At 41.1% G+C, this 18640-nt stretch overlaps 4 protein-coding genes and 1 non-coding gene across 11 annotated transcripts; all 5 read left to right on the top strand.

Moving 5' to 3' along the window:
* The first annotated feature begins 61 nt into the window (after positions 1-61).
* On the top strand, positions 62-4561 carry LOC116932803 (inositol polyphosphate 5-phosphatase OCRL). Its single transcript, XM_045180577.1, has 7 exons — positions 62-924; positions 1006-1177; positions 1246-1380; positions 1436-1669; positions 1746-2179; positions 2264-3390; positions 3458-4561. Exons 1-7 carry the CDS (start codon positions 844-846, stop codon positions 3969-3971), a joined length of 2697 nt encoding a protein of 898 aa, XP_045036512.1. The 5' UTR covers positions 62-843; the 3' UTR covers positions 3972-4561.
* Positions 4562-4885: 324 nt separating this feature from the next.
* LOC116932815 lies at positions 4886-7305 on the top strand. Of its 2 annotated transcripts, none has more exons than XM_032940699.2 (5): positions 4886-5138; positions 5217-5722; positions 5798-6055; positions 6125-6854; positions 6940-7305. In XM_032940699.2, the coding sequence occupies exons 2-5, from the start codon at positions 5272-5274 to the stop codon at positions 7019-7021; spliced, it is 1521 nt and encodes a 506-aa protein (XP_032796590.2). In that variant the 5' UTR covers positions 4886-5138; positions 5217-5271; the 3' UTR covers positions 7022-7305. The 2 variants fall into 2 exon arrangements, with proteins under 2 accessions (XP_032796590.2, XP_032796591.2); XM_032940700.2 differs by having other exon boundaries at positions 5192-5722.
* A 233-nt stretch (positions 7306-7538) lies between these two features.
* On the top strand, positions 7539-13036 carry LOC116932806 (mitogen-activated protein kinase kinase kinase kinase 5). 5 transcript variants are annotated; one of them, XM_045180579.1, is made up of 19 exons: positions 7551-8330; positions 8431-8459; positions 8598-8655; positions 8721-8876; positions 8943-9046; positions 9116-9244; positions 9317-9596; positions 9663-9824; positions 9911-10052; positions 10241-10279; positions 10635-10679; positions 10819-10934; positions 11021-11389; positions 11450-11736; positions 11815-11886; positions 11968-12082; positions 12136-12324; positions 12413-12539; positions 12599-13036. In XM_045180579.1, exons 1-19 carry the CDS (start codon positions 8258-8260, stop codon positions 12699-12701), a joined length of 2595 nt encoding a protein of 864 aa, XP_045036514.1. In that variant the 5' UTR covers positions 7551-8257; the 3' UTR covers positions 12702-13036. The 5 variants fall into 5 exon arrangements, with proteins under 5 accessions (XP_032796557.2, XP_045036515.1, XP_045036513.1 ...); XM_032940666.2 differs by having other exon boundaries at positions 7539-8330; positions 11450-11886; XM_045180578.1 differs by lacking the exon at positions 10241-10279 and having other exon boundaries at positions 7545-8330; positions 11450-11886.
* Positions 13037-13199: 163 nt separating this feature from the next.
* Positions 13200-17580, top strand: LOC116932799. 2 transcript variants are annotated; one of them, XM_045180575.1, is made up of 7 exons: positions 13200-13658; positions 13724-13919; positions 13980-14203; positions 14262-14678; positions 14732-15362; positions 15421-16576; positions 16650-17580. In XM_045180575.1, exons 1-7 carry the CDS (start codon positions 13473-13475, stop codon positions 17233-17235), a joined length of 3396 nt encoding a protein of 1131 aa, XP_045036510.1. In that variant the 5' UTR covers positions 13200-13472; the 3' UTR covers positions 17236-17580. The 2 variants fall into 2 exon arrangements, with proteins under 2 accessions (XP_045036510.1, XP_045036509.1); XM_045180574.1 differs by having other exon boundaries at positions 13977-14203.
* Positions 17581-17784: 204 nt separating this feature from the next.
* On the top strand, positions 17785-17857 carry Trnam-cau. Its single transcript has one exon. It is a non-coding gene; the product is annotated as a tRNA-Met (tRNA).
* The last annotated feature ends 783 nt before the right edge of the window (positions 17858-18640 follow it).

Here is an 18640-nt window from a genome sequence, read left to right as displayed (position 1 = left end):
ATTACATAACAGCATGAAGTATACTTCATGATAGGTAAGAAAAGTAAACGAAACCTCACGATGCCAAGTAACTCTGGCCGTTTGCGTTTTTCATCATCGCTCCAAACCTTCCTAAAGCTTCTGGTTCTGGAGGAAAAGGCAAATCTACATCTATTGAACCTGCATTTTATATAGATTTTGAAACACGGTTTCCGCACAGATAGGATATGAGTCACGTCCTTTAAACTCCATCAAGTGAAAGAGTGTTAAACGTTTTAATACGACAAAATTCCATGGTACTATTTTTATAAACGATGACAAGGTTCTACCAGCTTATTCGCATCAGCAGACATGAAATTTAGTCATGGCTTAATATATACTTTCAACCAGGATGCCTGCCAGTAAACGCTTGCGATTTGTTGGTATTTAGGACTTCATGTTTGATCATCCTATCTGTGATGGTTTTGTAGAAGGGATGTCAGTAGTTATTACAGTTAATATTTCCATTTATCTTACAAAACAAAAAATTCGTTTGGAGTAAATGTATCGTAGTGCTTGGGCTTCGTATTTCTAGACCTGGTCACCTCTTTGCGGCCATAACTTGATTATGCTTGAACATTTTGGGTGTTAAAAAATCGATATACGCATAGAAAATCTGATCGATTACTATTGTCTTCTGCTGTTCCCTTTCCCTTTTATGTGGTGACAGTAGCTCACCGTATTTCACTATTCTATCCGTTATTGCAAACTGCTGGTTTTAAAAACCACTAGTGTGTAAAGTTATTTTTTCCTCTGTGTGTATGTCTGTTTTTGTGAGTGTGTGCATGCTGTGTTCTCAAGTGCCACTCAGTGTCGTAAAGGAATATGAGTACAGCCGGCGGTGGGATGGAGAGCTTAATTGCCAACCTTCAGGCTCAGCTGCCCAGTGGTCACAGAATCGTGACAATATCCTTTTCACTCAAGCATTCATTCTGTTATAAAAGAAACTCTCATATTTGAATTATATTCCTTAACCAATTTTTTCAAGCGTTGGAAGCAGGTCTTGTACAGGAGTGGATCCGCACCAATCGTCTCCTTGTGCTAGTTGAGAACTCCACCGAAAGTGCTCTGCTTATCTATATTGTGTCAAAAAATGTAGCAGATGAATTTAGTCTTGAGCGGACTATACCCTTAGATACAGAATTTAAATGTGAAATCGGTAAACAAATTGTGTAAATTGTTTATTAATGGGGATAGAAACCAACAGTATTTGCTTTGCAAAACTAGATACTGCCAGTGCCAATATAGTTACTACAGACGTTTTCCTAAAATTGTCCAGAAAAAAGGTGCATTTACTATTTGAAATGCTACCTGGATTCAAAGCCAATAAATTTGTGGACGAAGTTGTAAAAGCTAGTGAAGGTAAAATAGTTTTTCCAAGTTCATTCTGTTGTTCATTCTAACTCTGTTCATTTAGTGGCCAACAAGAAACGCGCCCCTCCGAATTTTTCTTGGTTGGAAGTTTATAATCCGCAACTTGTTTGGGAATCGGCAACAGGTTCAGATTCTGAACAACCAACATCAGCAGCGACTGAGCTTCAACCATCGTCTCAAAACTGCCATGATGCAATTCCCGCTCACTTGAACCATAAATCAGATTCCGAATTGTCTAGCCCGGATGTAACGGCTCACCGATCTTCAATAGCTACTGGTATAAAGCTTCATTATTTTCGTTACACTAATATTGGATTACATCGCATTTTTTTACCCTCATCCTCTTACCAAAGGTGGCGCCACACCCATCGCTGCTAGAGAGAGTGTCGTAAGGTATCAGATGGCTTTACGGGAAACAGCTTACACAGATCTGCGCCAGATTAGCATCTTTTTAGGCACATACAATGTCAACGGACAGCCACCCTTATCTGGTCTTGCAGATTGGCTTTCCGTAGATAAAGATCCCCCTGACATCTACGCCATTGGTTTCCAGGAGCTCGATCTCAGCAAAGAGGCCTTCTTGTTCAATGAAACTCCTCGCGAAGAAGAATGGCTTCGCGCAGTCATCCGTGGCCTTCATCCCAAAGGCAAATACCGCAAAGTGAAATTGGTTCGTCTTGTCGGCATGATGCTGATCGTTTTCATCCAAGAGAAACATTGGGCTTACGTCAGGGGTGTGGCGTCCGAATTTGTTGGTACGGGACTTATGGGTAAAATGGGCAATAAAGTACGTTAATGGTTATATTATCTGTATTATTTTGGCTGTTAATTAATTGTTATTTAATATATGTAAATATTTTTTATTCCACAGGGCGGTGTGGCGATTCGGCTTGATTTGCATAACTCGTCACTTTGCTTCGTTAATAGTCATTTGGCCGCTCATACTGAAGAAGTGGAACGACGTAATCAAGATTATCTCGACATTTGTAATCGGCTGGTGTTTTCGACAACTTTCCCCAGCAAGTCTATAAAAGACCACGACCAAGTGTTTTGGATTGGCGATCTTAATTATCGGCTTTCTGGCGATTTGGATCTTTTGCGCGTCAAAGATTTGCTAGATCAAAGTAACTATCAAGCGTTATTGCAATACGATCAATTCCGTGCCCAGCACGTGGCTCGAAAGATTTTCGTTGGCTACCAAGAAGGTCCCATTCAATTCCGTCCGTCATATAAATATGACCCGGGAACTGACAACTGGGACACAAGTGAGAAGAACCGAGCTCCAGCATGGTGTGATCGATGTCTGTGGAAAGGAGATAATGTTCAATTTAAGGAATATCGCAGCCATCCTGGGCTGCGCATGAGCGATCACAAGCCCGTGTCGTGCCTATTAGAATGCGGCGTCAAGATTATCGATACGGTCCGCTACCGAAGAATTTACGAAGAGGTCATGAAGAAATTAGACAAGCTGGAGAATGAATTTCTACCTCAGGTCAGCGTCGATTCGACGGAAATTAATTTTGGTAATGTGGCTTTCAATGAAGGTGCCACTAAGATCCTCACGGTTGCAAATACGGGGCAAGTGCCTGTCCAGTATGAATTTATTAAGAAGCATCGGGACTCCAAGTATTGCAAACCTTGGCTGGCTTGTGAGCCCTACACCGGATTTCTGATGCCCGGAGATAATTCCTACATCACACTGGAAATATTAGTAGACAAACGTACAGCCTGGAGTCTAAACAGCGGACTTGACGAGCTCTACGATATTTTGGTGCTTCATTTGGATGGCGGCAAGGACATTTTCATCACCGTTAGCGGGAATTATCAAAAGAGTTGCTTCGGTTGTTCCATTGAAGCCTTGATCCAAATGCATCAGCCCATTGCGCAAGTAGCGCCCGAAACTGTGTGCCAATTGGAGAAGGCTGCCTATCCCTCTATAGACCCTGGAAATGATTCAGATTCCAAGCAACCCGTATTAGCAGTGCCAAAAGAGCTATGGTAATTTAATTTCTATATTTTGAATGCCTCAAGAAAATTATTTCTTAAATTTTTAACTAATCGTCAGGTTCCTACTGGACGAACTTTACCGTCGAGGAATGGACACACCTGGGTTGTTTGAACAACCAGGATTATCATCAGAGATAGCAGCTATCCGGAGAACGTTGGACGATAGTTTACCCGACACTCTACCAGGCAGCGTTCATTCAGTCGCAGAATCGCTTCTTATCTTTTTAGAGACATTGAAAGAACCCATCATTCCGTTCGCATTGACGCAAAAAGCCTTGGACGGATGCGGTGCTTTCCCGTCTTGCAAAACGGTTTACAGCTGCCTACCGCTCTCTCACCAGCACGTTTTCAAACACATCATCAGCTTCTTAAAGGAGGTTTTATTACATAGCAGTAAGAATGGACTAGACGCCAAGACGCTCGTGGCGCTTTTCGGCAGCGCTCTGATCCGCCTTCCGCCTCCAAATTACCCTCTAGGTCCCTCTATAAGTTTGTCGCCAAATCAGCCACATTTGGATCGCAAACGATGCATGTTCATTCACCACTTCTTAGTCAATGATTTGGATGACTGATCCATAACTAACTTTTTCATTTCAACTAATTCCAAAACTCTTATTAATTTTTTTTCCCAATTATTTTCCCCTCTTAGGGGAAACAATTGCAAAAAAAAAAAAAGTAAACGCAAAATTTAGTTTTCAATTAGTCATTTGACTTGCAGAAATATCGGACGAGATAGCAGCAGCTTCTAAATTGAGTTATTTACTGTATATATAGGCACTAGATTGAATGCTACTTTTCAATATCCATGCGTGTTACGCTTAAATTAGTTCTTAATTATCAGTAAACGTCTTTACCGATTCCAGTTATATTTCATAAACAAACTAACCGCTGACTTGTACCCTCAATTGTTTCCAAAGTCTCACGGCTCAGGCTCCCAAATTTCGTTCGCACTATGTCGACAAAAAAAAAACCTTTGTTTCTTTAGTTATTTTTTTATTATTATTTTTAAGATCCGCTCACCTGTTTTGCAATGGTTGCTAAAACTGAGTTTTTTTCGTGTCCCGCAAAGTGTGCCTGCGCGGTTGAACTATTTTCGTGTCTGTGCAATTGACTTGATCAAAATTCAATTATTATTATACACGATTTCATCTGGTCCGATAAACCTTTTGTTGAAGGTTAACATGTTTTCGTATGAACGTGATCTACATTGCCGCTCTACGTAAGGTTTGTTTTTGTTTTTTATGTTTAATTCCTGATTATTGCCAATGTTAATTTTTTTAATTATTACCTTATCTCATTTTGTTTTGTTTTTTTCCTTTTTTTGTCTTTGTGTTTTGTTTTTTTTTCCTTTTAGTTGTGCAGTTCACCAGCGGAACGTGATGGTATGCCGGACAAATGGATCCAGCTGTGACTGCCTGGTCAGAGTAGCGTGAACGTAGTCGGATACGCGTGCGACACGAGCCATAATGACATGTCACGTTAGGAAAAGCCAGTCGGCAAGACAACGAACCAAAGATGCGATAAAGGGCAGTGAAAAGAGAAAATGAGGTTAGATCAAGAGGAGGAGCTGTTGCATCCCAAAAAAGCCGTTGCCATATCGACAGGGGGCTATTGGTAGCCTCGTTTATGTATGTACTGGTGTTTCTATATCCAGTAAGTAGTGACTGTACAGCTAGAACGACAACAAGGTCTGTCCACATGTTCAAACACATTGGCGACTTATTGGAAATCTATAGAAGGTGGGAAGAAGCTTGTGACAAGAAGAGGAAAAACCATTGAATTATTCAGTTAGTCTGGCCGTATGCGTTCTTGTATAGACAATAGGCGAATTTCATCTTGTGCATCGTGGTCGTCGCCGCTGGTTCCGAAATAATGGACATGGCTGGAATTGGAATAAGCAGAGTACTACAGTCTTTGCCGTTGTGTGTCGACTGGCAAAAATATGGTCCAGTTGACATGGCCGACTTCAGCGGGACGGAAGTGGTGAGCGGCGCAGGAGTAACATCACCATTTTCATCACCACATCATCACCTTCTTTCTCCCAGTACTCCTTCGAGGATGTCGTTATTATCACCAGCCGTGTCCCAGTCACAATCTCAACATACACTTTCCGGTTCTCACCACGGATCGGTCATGTCCGGAAGACCTCCACGATTGCCGCCAAACGGCAGCTTCGGCAAAACAGGTCCATCAGTGAATAAGCCGCAAACAGAAGTGGTTTCAACACCCGTTCCGACGCTTGATCCCGTTCATCGGCAAAAGATCATGCAACTCCGCCTTCAGGCGGCTAAAGCATCGATGAAAAGACAGAGCTCTCTACGGCGTAAGTTTTCGACGTGATCCATCTTCACACAATTTCCGTTCCGTCCTTTGTTTTATCAATTGGTTCGTTGATCAGGAGAGAACATACATCGACTCGCCTTCTGGCTGTTGAGGACGACATTGTGGTTGGCCGGAATCTTCAGCTTGACTGTACTCATTATCGCTTTCCCGCTGGCCGTCGATCCGGCCTTGGAGTCGATTTGGAGGACGTTCAGTTCCAAACCAGTCATCTGTCTCACTACTGACATACAAATTCATCATTCAAGGAATCCGGATGGTTCCGTTAAAGGCAATGATGCTTGCACGTGGACGTCATGCCGCCAAGGATGTACAGGTATCTATCCTGTTTGTTTGTTTTTCGGTAATTCATCGAATGTTGATCACTTTCATTTCGAAAATTCAGGTGAACTTTTTAGATGCGTCCAGCTCTTTGCTAACATTAGCCGATTGCCGTGGGAGGTACTCGAATCGGCCAACACGAGCCGCTGGATTCGATTGGATACACCTGAAATCGAGCTGGCCAGTCGGTTGAAAAGGTCTACCAACTGGGCCGTTAGTTGGGCAACTCAAAACAAACATCTTTTCAACAAAAGTGTCATCGCCAATCAGTCGGACAATCCGTTGTTTGAATTACAGCGTGACCATTCACGGCGTCAATACGTTCAGCTGATGGATGAACTTAAAAGCCAACAGCTCGTCGATGAAAGAAACAACACCGATCCGCCGTCATTGTTTGAAGCTGTCAATGTCCGTCTCATGGTCAATGTACGTGGTTGTGGTTACACGGTCGACTGCGCCGAGTTCCACCGGACTGCAGGCGTCATTGGTTCGTTAATACCTTGTCACCTGAGCAGCCGTGGTGACGTGACCCCTGTGGCGATCATGGAACACAATCCCGAACAGGATCGGAATATCATTCTCTTTCTCTTCACCGTTCCAGCCAGTATTTTTTGCTCTTCCGTCTTCCTCCTTTGCTGTATCCATTACCAGTGTTGCCGTCCGCAACTCGCCGGTCTCATCGCCAGCCGTTCTTCCGCCGAATATTCAGTTGCTCGACTGATTATCAACAGTGGCATTCAATTTCGGCCAACGACGAGTAGCAGCGAAGAAGCCCAGGCATCGGAAAGAGCCACGTAAGCTAAATTTCTCCGTTGTAGCTGTCTGCGGTATTTGTTTGTGCTTTTAACAGCGATTGACGTTTTGTTGATTTTCGCGAAGGCAATGGGTGGCGCCAGTGGAGGAGACGGGTAACTCGGCATCGGCAGTAACTACCCAGCAACTGGATCATCAGCCCACATAATAACTTGGCTCATATTCTATTTTTAGTCTTGCATTAAAGCACCACAATTTAGGATTCCTGGATTTGACATCTAGTCGCGTTACCCTTCAAACAATAATGTACAAAACTTAATGCTGACGTAGCTGTCCATTTTTTGCGTCAACATTATGCCTGCCATGACCTCTTCATTACGTCAGCATAGCCGTTTTAGGCTCACGCCCCTAGCTCAATTATTTGAACAGGGCGGCGGCAGCAGCAATTGTGGAAAGTATTCTTGAAGGCCAATTACATGTTGATCTATTTGACTGATTGTAGTAGTTTTTTAATCGGCCTTGCTTCGAAATGATGGTTATTGGCACTTCTTGAATCGCATTTAGCTGGCCCATTCATCAGTATGCAAGTTACTGGCATCGAAATTTTCACAAGATTATGGTGGCTACTATTGCGTACTATCCCTGAATGGCCGGGGGGGGGAGGCCGTACAAACATCCCACTGCAGAGATTCTGCCAACAAACAAGAATCCATCATTTTGAACAAGTTATTGCAACGAAATTGCTTGAGGGTTATCGAGAAGAATCGATCATATTGTGCATAGAAGTAGCTCAATTTTCTATAGGCTGAAGGTAACCGCTGTTATTGACGTGTTGACTAAGGCAACACGCATCTGGACTGAATGTGCGTGCACTTTCACGTTGGGCGTCGGCGCCCGTGAGTCGTACGTTGTGCCAGCCTTCAGGCAACTCGGGTAAGCTGAGGAATCTTTATGTGTGAGACTGTATCGTTTGCTATTACATTTGTTGACAGTACGCCGTAGTTTGTTACGTATAAATATATACGCTTTATATACACTTGGATGGTCAAGTATTTGTGCCCAACGCAAACAGAAATAGTCGAGCACATCTGTGAAACAAAATAAGGATATGTTGTAGAGGGGCAACGGCAGATGGCAGAGTAGACGCATATTTCTTGATTCATCCGACAGAAAGGCAGACATACGAACAGTCTGCAGTGTCTATAGAGAAATGTCTGAGCGCCTCAACTATTTTTTTTCGCTCTTCCGTGTTATTTGTTGTAAAGTATAGTTGTAAATTCAGATTTTGTCTTCCGTGTCACATTTACTACCGACGTTCCTGTTAATAAGTTAATAGTTGCTTGGTTTACGCTTGCATAATCGTTCAACATCATCGTCTGTGTGGTTCCTCGGCTCTGCAAGTGAAATCAAATCAATGAAGTGAACACCAGTGCTTTCGTACAAAATGAGTGGATCAGCATCGCCAGGCATTAGTCGGAGGAATCCCCAAGATGAATATGAACTGGTTCAGCGTATAGGTAAAAAAAAAAATAAATTATTGTTATTAGAGACCAGGTTATAGAATTGGACTACCAGTCATTCATCAACATCTTTTTTTGTTGTCTGTGGTGAATTTAGGTAGCGGCACATATGGTGATGTCTATAAAGTACAGTACAAGTTTTATTATCAAATTTTTACATCCTGTACAGCTTGAATCCCTTCAATCAGTTGCCACTTCCTGGTTTTTATATTGTATCTCTTCTGCATTTCAATATATGTTCATTGTTGATTTTGCTTTCTTTAGGCTAAAAGACTGGTGACAACTGAATGGGCTGCTATCAAAGTAATTAAGCTAGAGCCAGGTACAAAAAAATGCAACTTATGCTTCTTTAGATCATCTCTCGAGTCATTTTTCTAATCATTCCAGGTGATGATTTCACAATCATTCAACAGGAAATCTTAATGATGAAAGACTGCCAGCATCCAAACATCGTAGCTTACTATGGAAGCTATCTACGTAGGGACAAATTGTGGATTTGCATGGAATACTGTGGAGGTGGATCATTGCAAGATATTTACCATAGTAAGTGGACATTTTTTGTGACGCAACTACCATATATGGTAATCATTTTATTTTGTTTCAATACAGTATCAGGCGCATTAACCGAAAGCCAAATTGCTTTAATGTGCAAAGAAACATTACAGGGATTGGCTTATCTTCATTCCCGGGGGAAAATGCACAGAGACGTTAAGGCAAGCATTTTCCTATCCTTTAATGTAACAAAATAAAATTGTTAATACTTTTCTCAACAAAAAAAAAAGGGGGCCAATATCCTTTTAACGGATAATGGTGATGTAAAATTAGCCGACTTTGGGGTCTCTGCCCAAATCACTGCAACTTTGGGGAAGCGCAGGTCCTTTATTGGGACACCGTATTGGATGGCGCCGGAGGTGATTTTTCCGATCTTTGTATTCTAAGTCCTGAGATGTAACTTCAAGTTATTCCAAACACGCAATAAAAAGGTGGCTGCCGTCGAAAGGAAAGGGGGCTACGATCAGCAGTGTGATATTTGGGCTGTTGGTATCACTGCCATCGAATTGGCAGAGTTACAACCGCCCATGTTTGATCTGCACCCGATGAGAGCCCTCTTCCTCATGTCAAAGAGTGGCTTCAAGCCGCCAGTTCTTAAAGAGAAAGCCAAATGGTCTGCTGATTTCCATAACTTTGTTAAAGTTGCATTGACAAAGAATCCCAAAAAGCGACCGCCTGCCGTTCGTCTCTTGCAGCATTCATTTCTACAGGGTACAGAATGAATTTAATTTGTTATTTAAATTTTGCAAAAGATTATTTATTTATTTTCGTGCCCAGGAAACCATTTGAATCGTCGATTAGCAATGGAATTATTACAACAGGTACAAAGCCCACACACTCCCCTGCGTTCGGATAGCTTGACCGAGGCGGATGAAGACCTGGCCATTGGCGCAGCTCCGCAACGCATCGCGTCCAAACGAACGAAATCGGAATTGTTTAGTAAGAGCTTTTTTGCGTGTGAAAGTCTTGTTCTTTTCGTTCTCAGGCGAGAAAAAAAAAATGTTATTTATCGGTACAAATTTTAGAAGATGACGTAGTACTCGATCCCTCTGGCGCTTCCGGTTCGCCGGCCGAAGAGCTGTGGCCCAATTCCAATGGAGCAGCCCACCATTATGATGTCGCATCAGCCTGGATGGACAATGACGCCGCAAATGAAGAACTTCACAGGTACAGTGAACCCTAATTGGATTTCTTTTCTCGATGGGATATCGTTGGGCACGAACAAAATTGTGGGTAGTCTGGTTATTTCAGTTAATTGGTTGGTTCAGTAAATGTTCTATTTTTGTGTGTGTGTGGGGGGGGGGGTGTTATCCAACCAAGGCCAAAATCTATTGAAGCTTTTGCCAATTGTTTAGGACCTTATTGCAGAACATTGAGGAGGAACTCAAGGCAAGGTAAAACAATCAAAAAACAAACACACGATCCTCCGAGCCTCACAATTTTTTCACTGGTGGCAACTTTTTAACGATAAACATAAAATTGTTAAAAGTTGAGTGAATATTAGTTTTGAAAAATGTTTTGTCCATAAATATCTAGTCTTACATTAGTTGTAAGACCACGTCACGCACTTGTTTATGGTTTATGCATTCATTGACTAAAAATGACGAAAGTTAACTTTGAGTTCTGTAATTCAAAGATTGTGTCGGTTAAGGGGATGGCCAAGGATCTAATCTAATTGTGCATTCTTCTCTTTACTCTGCCTCTCCTTGTCTGCTTTGGGGTTCTTCACTTTCGCTTGCGTCTAATCAGAGGCTTGGCAACAGCTAGTCCTCCGTTGGATCCCTACTCTTCGCAGTAAGTATACCACATCGTTTCATTGTTCATGTTACTGCCTCAGGTCATGTTTGCTGTTGTCTGTTTTCTATCCCACTTTCCATTTATTTAAACTAACAAATCATCTAAATTGGCCATTGTTTTCTTCTTTTTTTCCCAGAGCAACACTGCCCATGTCTTCGTCGCGTGAAATAACCTCGGCTGAATTGGAAGACAAAACGGCCACGTTAACGTTGGACGGCGCCGAAGAAGCGGATCAATGGCTACGCGACAATGGTAAATAAATGTCACAATTGAGTTTCTCTTCCTATAAATCTTGTCGTGGTCTTAATATTTTATTTTTTTTTTCGATTCGATTACAGGAGTCCTTCCATTAGACAGCGGCCCAAGTGCTGCCGCTATTGTTTCATCGGAAGTGGATCCATCTATTCCGGCCCGCCCACCGAGAAGGCGAGAACGCAAGAAGAGTACACCGCCGTCACCGAAATTAACGAGCAACGGTCTTCCACCCACGCCCAAAGTGCACATGGGCGCTTGCTTTTCGAAAGTGTTTAACGGCTGCCCTCTCGGCATTCATGGAACGGCAACGTGGATCCACCCAGAAACGCGTGACCAACATATTCTTATTGCTGCCGAAGAGGGTCTTTACACTCTCAATCTTAACCAGCTGCATGATGCCTATGTTCACCTGCTCTACCCCCGTCGCACAATTTGGATGGTTGTTGTTAAAGGTAAAATTTTAGAATGTTTGGTTATCCCTCCGAAATTTTATTTTTTGTTGCAATTAACAGATGTCCTAATGACTTTATCGGGGAAGACGCCGCATCTATATCGACATGAACTAATTGCGCTATTTAGTCAAGCTCATACTCGACACGGAAATCGCTTTCCACTTGATCGCTTGCTAGTCCCTCGTCGCTTGTCGCCGTCTCAACGTGTACCCGAAACGAGAAACTGCCTTCGGGCTTGTGTTGGCAAAAATCCGTATAACGGATATCGCTACCTTTGCGCCGCAACGCCAAACGGTATCTTTTTGATGCAGTGGTATGATCCGCTGAACAAATTTATGCTTCTCAAGGTATTACTTTTTGTTGTTGTATCTATTCGTGGAATATTTGATAAATCAGTTTTGTATTCATTTTTTTTTACATTGCAGCACTATGAATGCCGATTACCCCATCCACTCACAGAATTTGAAATGCTGATGAGCCCCGACATGGAATATCCAGTATGTTTAATATACGCGAGTAGATAGATTTAAATCTTGTTTTTATCTTATGTAATTGATTCTAGCGATTTTGTTCTCTAGCTTCTGTGTGTTGGGGTGCGAAGAGGATATTCTTCTGATTTGCGTCTTAACGTTGTACGTTTGACGGCCACCGAAGCCTTCCTGGATGATGGCAGTGTACCCGAAGATATTGATGGTAGCATCACCGTTTATGTTATACTTCTCGCAAGTTAACCGGTTTTCTATCAGGTTTGGCCACTGTCTTGCCAAATCGAGAGGCAATGGATGTAGTCTGCGTGACGCCATTGGATAAAGAGTCTATTCTAGTAGCACACGACTCAATCGTCCAAGTGGTAGATATGCAAGGTCAAGCCACAAAAACGCGTTCGATGAAAAGTAGTGCCCCCATCAAATTTAGCTTTCGCATCGAAGCTGTTGGTAACTAGCTCGATTTTCCATACATACTTATTGCAACATCGCGCTGATTTGTATGTGTATTCACCCCGTTTTTCTTATTATTATTTAGTTTGCCTGTCTGATAGTATTTTAGCTTTCCATCGCTATGGCATGCAGGGACGTTCGCTTCGCGATGGAACAGTCACGCAAGAGATAACCGATCAGTCAAGAATATATCGGCTTCTTGGATCAGACAAGTATACCGAGTTTCTATTATTATTTGTTCAATACTGATGAAATCTTTAATCCATTTTAGGGTTGTTGTGCTCTCGAGTCGCTCAAGTTATCAAGATGGAAATTCTACTTCGGATGAAGGAGTTAATTTGCATGTTTTAACAGGCCACGAAGCCACGTATTGATTTCTATTTAATTTTTTTTTCTTCCTTTTTCTTCACCTTTTTTGAAATTCACAAGTTTTTAGAGACATCCTGGTCTGACCAGGTGGATCAGTTCTGATCTGTAGCACAAGTTCTTGTATATATGTTGAGTCATGAAGAAAAATTGGTTGAACATGTACATTCCGTAGCCCAATGTTTTTTTTTCCCTTCCCCCCATCCCTTTCCATCTCTGTATTGTGTGTAAAAAAAAATTGAAAAATTCGACGTTTGTGGACATGTCACATGTCAACTTCTTCGAATTAAACTGGAAATCATTTAAGTCAAAAAGCCTAAATAAATTCGTCTTTGTTACAAAACTAATGTTTATTGGTTTGAGTAGGTAAAAACCTTAGGATTAAATTACTTAAATACATTTTTATTTTGAAGAATAGTAGTTATATATATTAATTATATTTGGCAAATTTGTGATGTGCATAATGTTCACAAGGTGAGTTACTGTTAAGGGTTAATTAAGTGTTAACCCGTCGCTTGGCCTTATCATTCATTTTGTTATTCACTTTATCATAGGCGACTGCGAGTAGGCGACTCGGCATCGTTAACATACCTTGTCTTTTTTTAATGTGGCAACACGTCGTCAGAGAAATCAAAGGAAGCTACAAGAAATACAAACCGATACAAACCAATGTATCAGATACACAATATTTGCTGTCTGAAGCGTTCAACGATTGAATTGTTCAAATTGTTTGGCATCTATTTTTTTAACTGAAACGCTTTTAAACATCTGTATGTAAAATGAGGGCTAATTGTTTGGAGGTTAATCAGGCAGCTTACATCACACTTAAGGCTGCACTGAAAACATTAGATCCTGATGTAATGAGGCAAATCTGTTCTGTCAAATCCATCATTTCTTCAGTAGACATGTCACTGGTATCCAAACAGATAAACTTCATTAAAACAGGGAATAAAGGAATCTTTATGGTAATTTCTTGGTCAAACAGTATGAATTATTAAAATCTATAGCTTTATTTTTTTTTATTTTTCAGGGTATTTGGGTTAACCAGCTGTATTACAACAACACAAAATCGTATAAATTGACAATAGATGAAATATCGGAAAATGGTATAATAGGTTCTAGATTTTTTCTAACTCTGCATTCCAAAGTTGCTGAGGAATGGCACAACAATGCTACAGTTAAATCCATAACAAAAGGGGCTGGAAAAGGCCTTATCATCTTTCAACGTAAGGAGGTCCTTTCTACTTATTTTACTGGCTTATTCTAATAATGGTTTTGTTCAGCAGACATCCCTTACCAAATTAAGAGTCAAAACATTGAATTTCATTTAACGATTCCTTCAGCAAGTGGTCCTTGGATGAAGGTCATGAATTACTTCAGCTCTTATGTTGAGGCTAAATCTGAACAATATGTGTACACAAGTCTTTTTGATGCTGAAAAATGTATGGTCATGAAACAGCAACAGAGAATGAAGTGTCACCTCTACGCAGTTATACATTCAATCATCTTCGTAAATATGTTGCAGTTGGCCATGTTTGAATTTTTAGTAAAGAAATCTTTATTTTTAGAAACCAAAAGAAGGCAGGCAGGGAAAAGGGCAAAGCATGTACGTCGTTGTTGATCCTTCATGTTACGAAGACATGATCAAGCAACGAGAGTACTGTATGCACGTTTTCACTTCTTCGCTTGCAGCTTTTCCAAAGATTGAAATTGGTGATATTATTCGCCTACACCGCGCTTGGGCTGAAATCCGACCAAGAGATGGACTTCCTGATTTCCGTGTTTTCCGTGAAGATGACTTGGTGATATTTCCATGGAATGAAGAAGAAAGACCGCGCTGTTCGGCTAATCGTTTCATTTTCACAGAAGAGGATATTGAACATGTAAAGTACTTGAAAAGGTGGTCATTAGAACGATACCGACAGCAAAAAGATATGCACCAAATAACTGGGGAAGCGACGGATAAAAACCCTATTACCCTAAGTGTAATTTATAAATAGTTTTCAGTGCTCATTTGATTTTACACAGCTTTTATTAGGATATCAAACCGAACGAGAACTTCAATCTGTCGTGTCGTGTCGTAAAGTTTTTCGATGAGGACCCTGGTGTAGCAATTTGGGTTGAAGATGGAACACGTTGCTCACTTACAACAGTTAGCGATGCAAATATCGAGCCGTATGATTCGCAACAAACGCAACTAGTTGACCAAGGTTGCTCCCGCATCTGCATCCGTTGCTCCAAGCTTCTACTTGGATCTATACAATTGGAGCCGCAAATGCTTCTCTATTTGAGAGAGGTTGCACCTACTGTTCAAATGGCTCTGGACATCGCCGTAGCGCAGTTCGAAATTAAAGGGGCCATCGAGCTGCTTCCTCTGAATACTAGATATCATAAATCATTGATGCAACGACTGGAAAAAGTTACAACAGAAGTGTTTCAGACGGAAACCGTAGAAGTTGAAAAAAACTTAGTGGAATTGGGAGATGAAATGGAGCAACAACCAGCTGAAAATCGGCCAAACGGAGGCGAATCTGTTAGCAGTCCGCCTGAAAAAGGTTTTGCTCCCAGTCCTGCCATTGAAATCGCCGATATGGTTGTTGATCTGATTCCTCATCCGATTCAACCTGCGATTGCCCCAAATGCAAGGGATAGCACAGATGTACAGAAAGGTATTTTCTTGGAAGTTTATATTTCAAATTCGGGTCTTATTCATTTTTATTCTCATAGATCACATTGCGTCATCTGGCGAAGGCTCAACCGACAGGGCAATGAAAGAAATCCCAAGTGATTTTTTCGAACCCTTCTCACCTCCGAGGCAAGAACTAATTCGCCAAGATTTTGAGCGGGAAAAACATCGTTTACGTCTTTTAATTGACCCAGCACTCGAGGAGCTTCCAAATTTTGAAGTCTCACAAGTGATCAGCCGTCGGTCAGTTAAGTCCCAAAATTTAGCATCCTTGGAAGACATGACGTTTAGCCAAGTAGTGGCTAGCACTCAGAAACCCCCACGATACCAAAGCGACACGGAAGAATCAAATGATGCAGATCAATCTTCGCTTTCAGCCTCGCTCGGAATTCGTAATGCACAGCAGATTTTAAGCCCCGCGGAGTCTCAGACCTCTGTTGATGCGAAAAAGGGTGAAATTAAGAACCTGTCACAATCTCCAGCCTTCCAGAAACATAGCCGTGAGACCCGCTCAGCTTCACGTAGCATCAGTCCACATCCAGCCTTTCGTGCCGTCAATGAAGTGCTTGAAATCAAAACAAACTGTCGCTCAAAGACGGACGAATTAAGTGGAAGTGAAAATCAGATGAACACCAGTATCGATGCTCCTCTCTTTCGAACCCGACCGAGCAAAGGAGACCAAATCATCGTTAAGGCGAAAAAAACCAACAACAAACAAGTTGTGGAGAAAGCTACGTTCGATAATGGCCAACAAAAAGAAATAGTTCTCTTTGGAGATCAGAGCGGAATTGTTAAGGAATCTACTGTTCAAAAGAAAAATGCCAGTAAAATGACGGATAGTCTTCCTGGAAGGAATCGTCGTGATAGCGACGGAAGTTCAGGTTCAGATAGCATTGTCGAAATTGTGCAGGAAAATTCTTGTGAAGAAATGATCCAAGAATCAGATATGGAATCTATCGTCATTTTGGATCCCTTGTCACAAATGGATTTAGAACAAATATTTTGTGCAGTAGAAGAAGCTCATTTGGCCAAAAAATACCTGCAAAATTTGGAGCAAGAGAATATCGTGCTGCCTGGGGATCGTTTTAGGATAACTGCACGGATCAGTGAATTGTTGCCGAAAGCATGTTTCCCCGACAGTGATGATCCAATCGGGTTGAAAAGTTTGATTGTCGCCTTTTGCCTCGAATGCAGACAGTAATATATTTTTTATTATTTAGGAAAAATATGAAATATGTTGCTGATAAAATATTTATTTTTTATGTTTTAGTTTGTGGCAGTACAACCAGTTCATAGGTTCAGTCAGTGAACAAGTAAGGCAGCCTCGAGCGCAACCTAGTGTGTCTTCTGTGGAGGACGGTGGAAGCGAAAATGTAGTAATTAACTATTTTTGCAACCCTGAAGAACATAGCCGAAACATTCGAATGCTTATCGATGGATGTTCCAGTATCGACAATTACGAATATGACGAAAACGTCTTTCTCAATAGAAGATACGACTATATTTGCCCATTGTGCAATTCAAATGGGATTTCGCATTCGCTGTGCACGCTAAAACCTTCATTTTTCTTCAGAGTGCACGCCACTCAATTAATCGAGAAGATAAATAGCCAAAATACTGCATGCATTCACATCCTGGCATCAGGTATCCACGCAGAGTATTTTCTTGGTACGAAAGCGGATCACGTGTTGAGGAGCCAAGAAATTTGGAAACGGGCAGAACAAAGGATAAGCAAACTTGTGCAAAATCAGCAACCGCTTACCCTAAGTTTACTACGGTGCCAAGACAATCCCAACGAAATCTGTCTTGAATTCACCAAAAATGTTTTTGCTGTTAACCACCTGTTGCCATGGTAATTATCAATGTTGATGCATTTAGTCTTTATCGAAATTCTATCTGTCTTATTGCACATTAACACGAGCATTTTTCTTCGTTTTGGGAGCTTACCTACATATATTGGGAGGGCGTTTTACAGGAAAACAGCATGGACAAAGCTAGTGTTTATGTAATACAAAAACGAAGTAGAAAAAGAAAATGCTCGTGTAAACGTACGTTTACTTTGCTTAATAACTATTGATTAATCCAGTAAGAAAGGAATCGCCACTTACGTGTTCCGTTACTTGAGTGTATTCTGTTTTAAGAATACCAGTGTTTGTCATTATTGTCAAATTCCGAATAAAGAACTGTTGTAAGAAACATAACAACGGTAGTTTTGTGATTAAAATTTCTAAACGTTTAAGTCGTATTGATGATTAAAAGCTAACTGTTTAAGAAGAAAAAAATTAAAATCTAGCAACATTTGTAATATCATGATTAAGTGTCGATCGAGGTCTGGACCGCAAAAAGTTTCGTTTATGGTGATAACTAAATCTAATTTTCCCCTATCAGCTAGACGTTCTTCCACCGCCTCGGTGGCTCAGTTGGCAGAGCGTAGGTCTCATAATCCTAAGGTCGTGAGTTCGAGCCTCACCCGGGGCAAATTTATTTTTCTCGAAATGTTCAAATTAAAAAGTTAATTTTGATGTTAACTGAATAAATTATATTTTGGCCTTTCAGTCTTATGTGTAATCACCACCATTGTAGTAATCAATGCACAGACATTTCAAAGTTGAATTAATGTCATTTCCATCCCATTCGAGTTCCTTTTTTCCTTGACCACCAGGTGTCCATAGCCTAACACATGTTTTTCATCAACGTGCTAATAGTTCATCGATTTGAAAATGAAAAAAAACGTTGACGGTAAACAAGTCCACCGTTATTCAGCCATAAATTTGTGTATTCCTCTGATGATTTTGCATATAAAAGGATTACAAATCAGTGGATAAGGTGAATCTTAGTTGGAAAAACACTAATTCGTCTAAAGCGTTGAACGTCTGATGACCTGTGAGTTACCATTTTAAGATTAACAAGATTGTCTAATACCCACTATAAAATCTTCTCACTTTAGTTATTGTTCATGGATCTGAAGGGCACCTACAGACAGACACTGTCTAGCCTTGCTTATGGTACCTCAAAATGTAGGATAAATTAACCATTGCCTTGTGACCCATCTGAGCTTGTGTATTTCATTCCTTTTCTTTTTTTAGGACACCATATTTCCCAAGTGCCTTTGTCAACTTCCATCCATAATCTCCAGTGAAGGGTAAGTAAATGCTGTTGGCACTCTTACATTTTTCTTATTCTTACAAACAACAATGTTTCGAGTGAAAGTAATTGTTACAATTTCTACTTACCTTTCTTTATTTAGCAATGCTCATACAC

The sequence above is a fragment of the Daphnia magna genome, linkage group LG10 (genome assembly GCF_020631705.1).
Source record: "Daphnia magna isolate NIES linkage group LG10, ASM2063170v1.1, whole genome shotgun sequence".
Lineage (NCBI taxonomy): Eukaryota > Metazoa > Arthropoda > Branchiopoda > Diplostraca > Daphniidae > Daphnia > Daphnia magna.
Note: the sequence above shows the minus strand (reverse complement) of the source record. Positions and strands in the feature narration are given on the sequence as shown.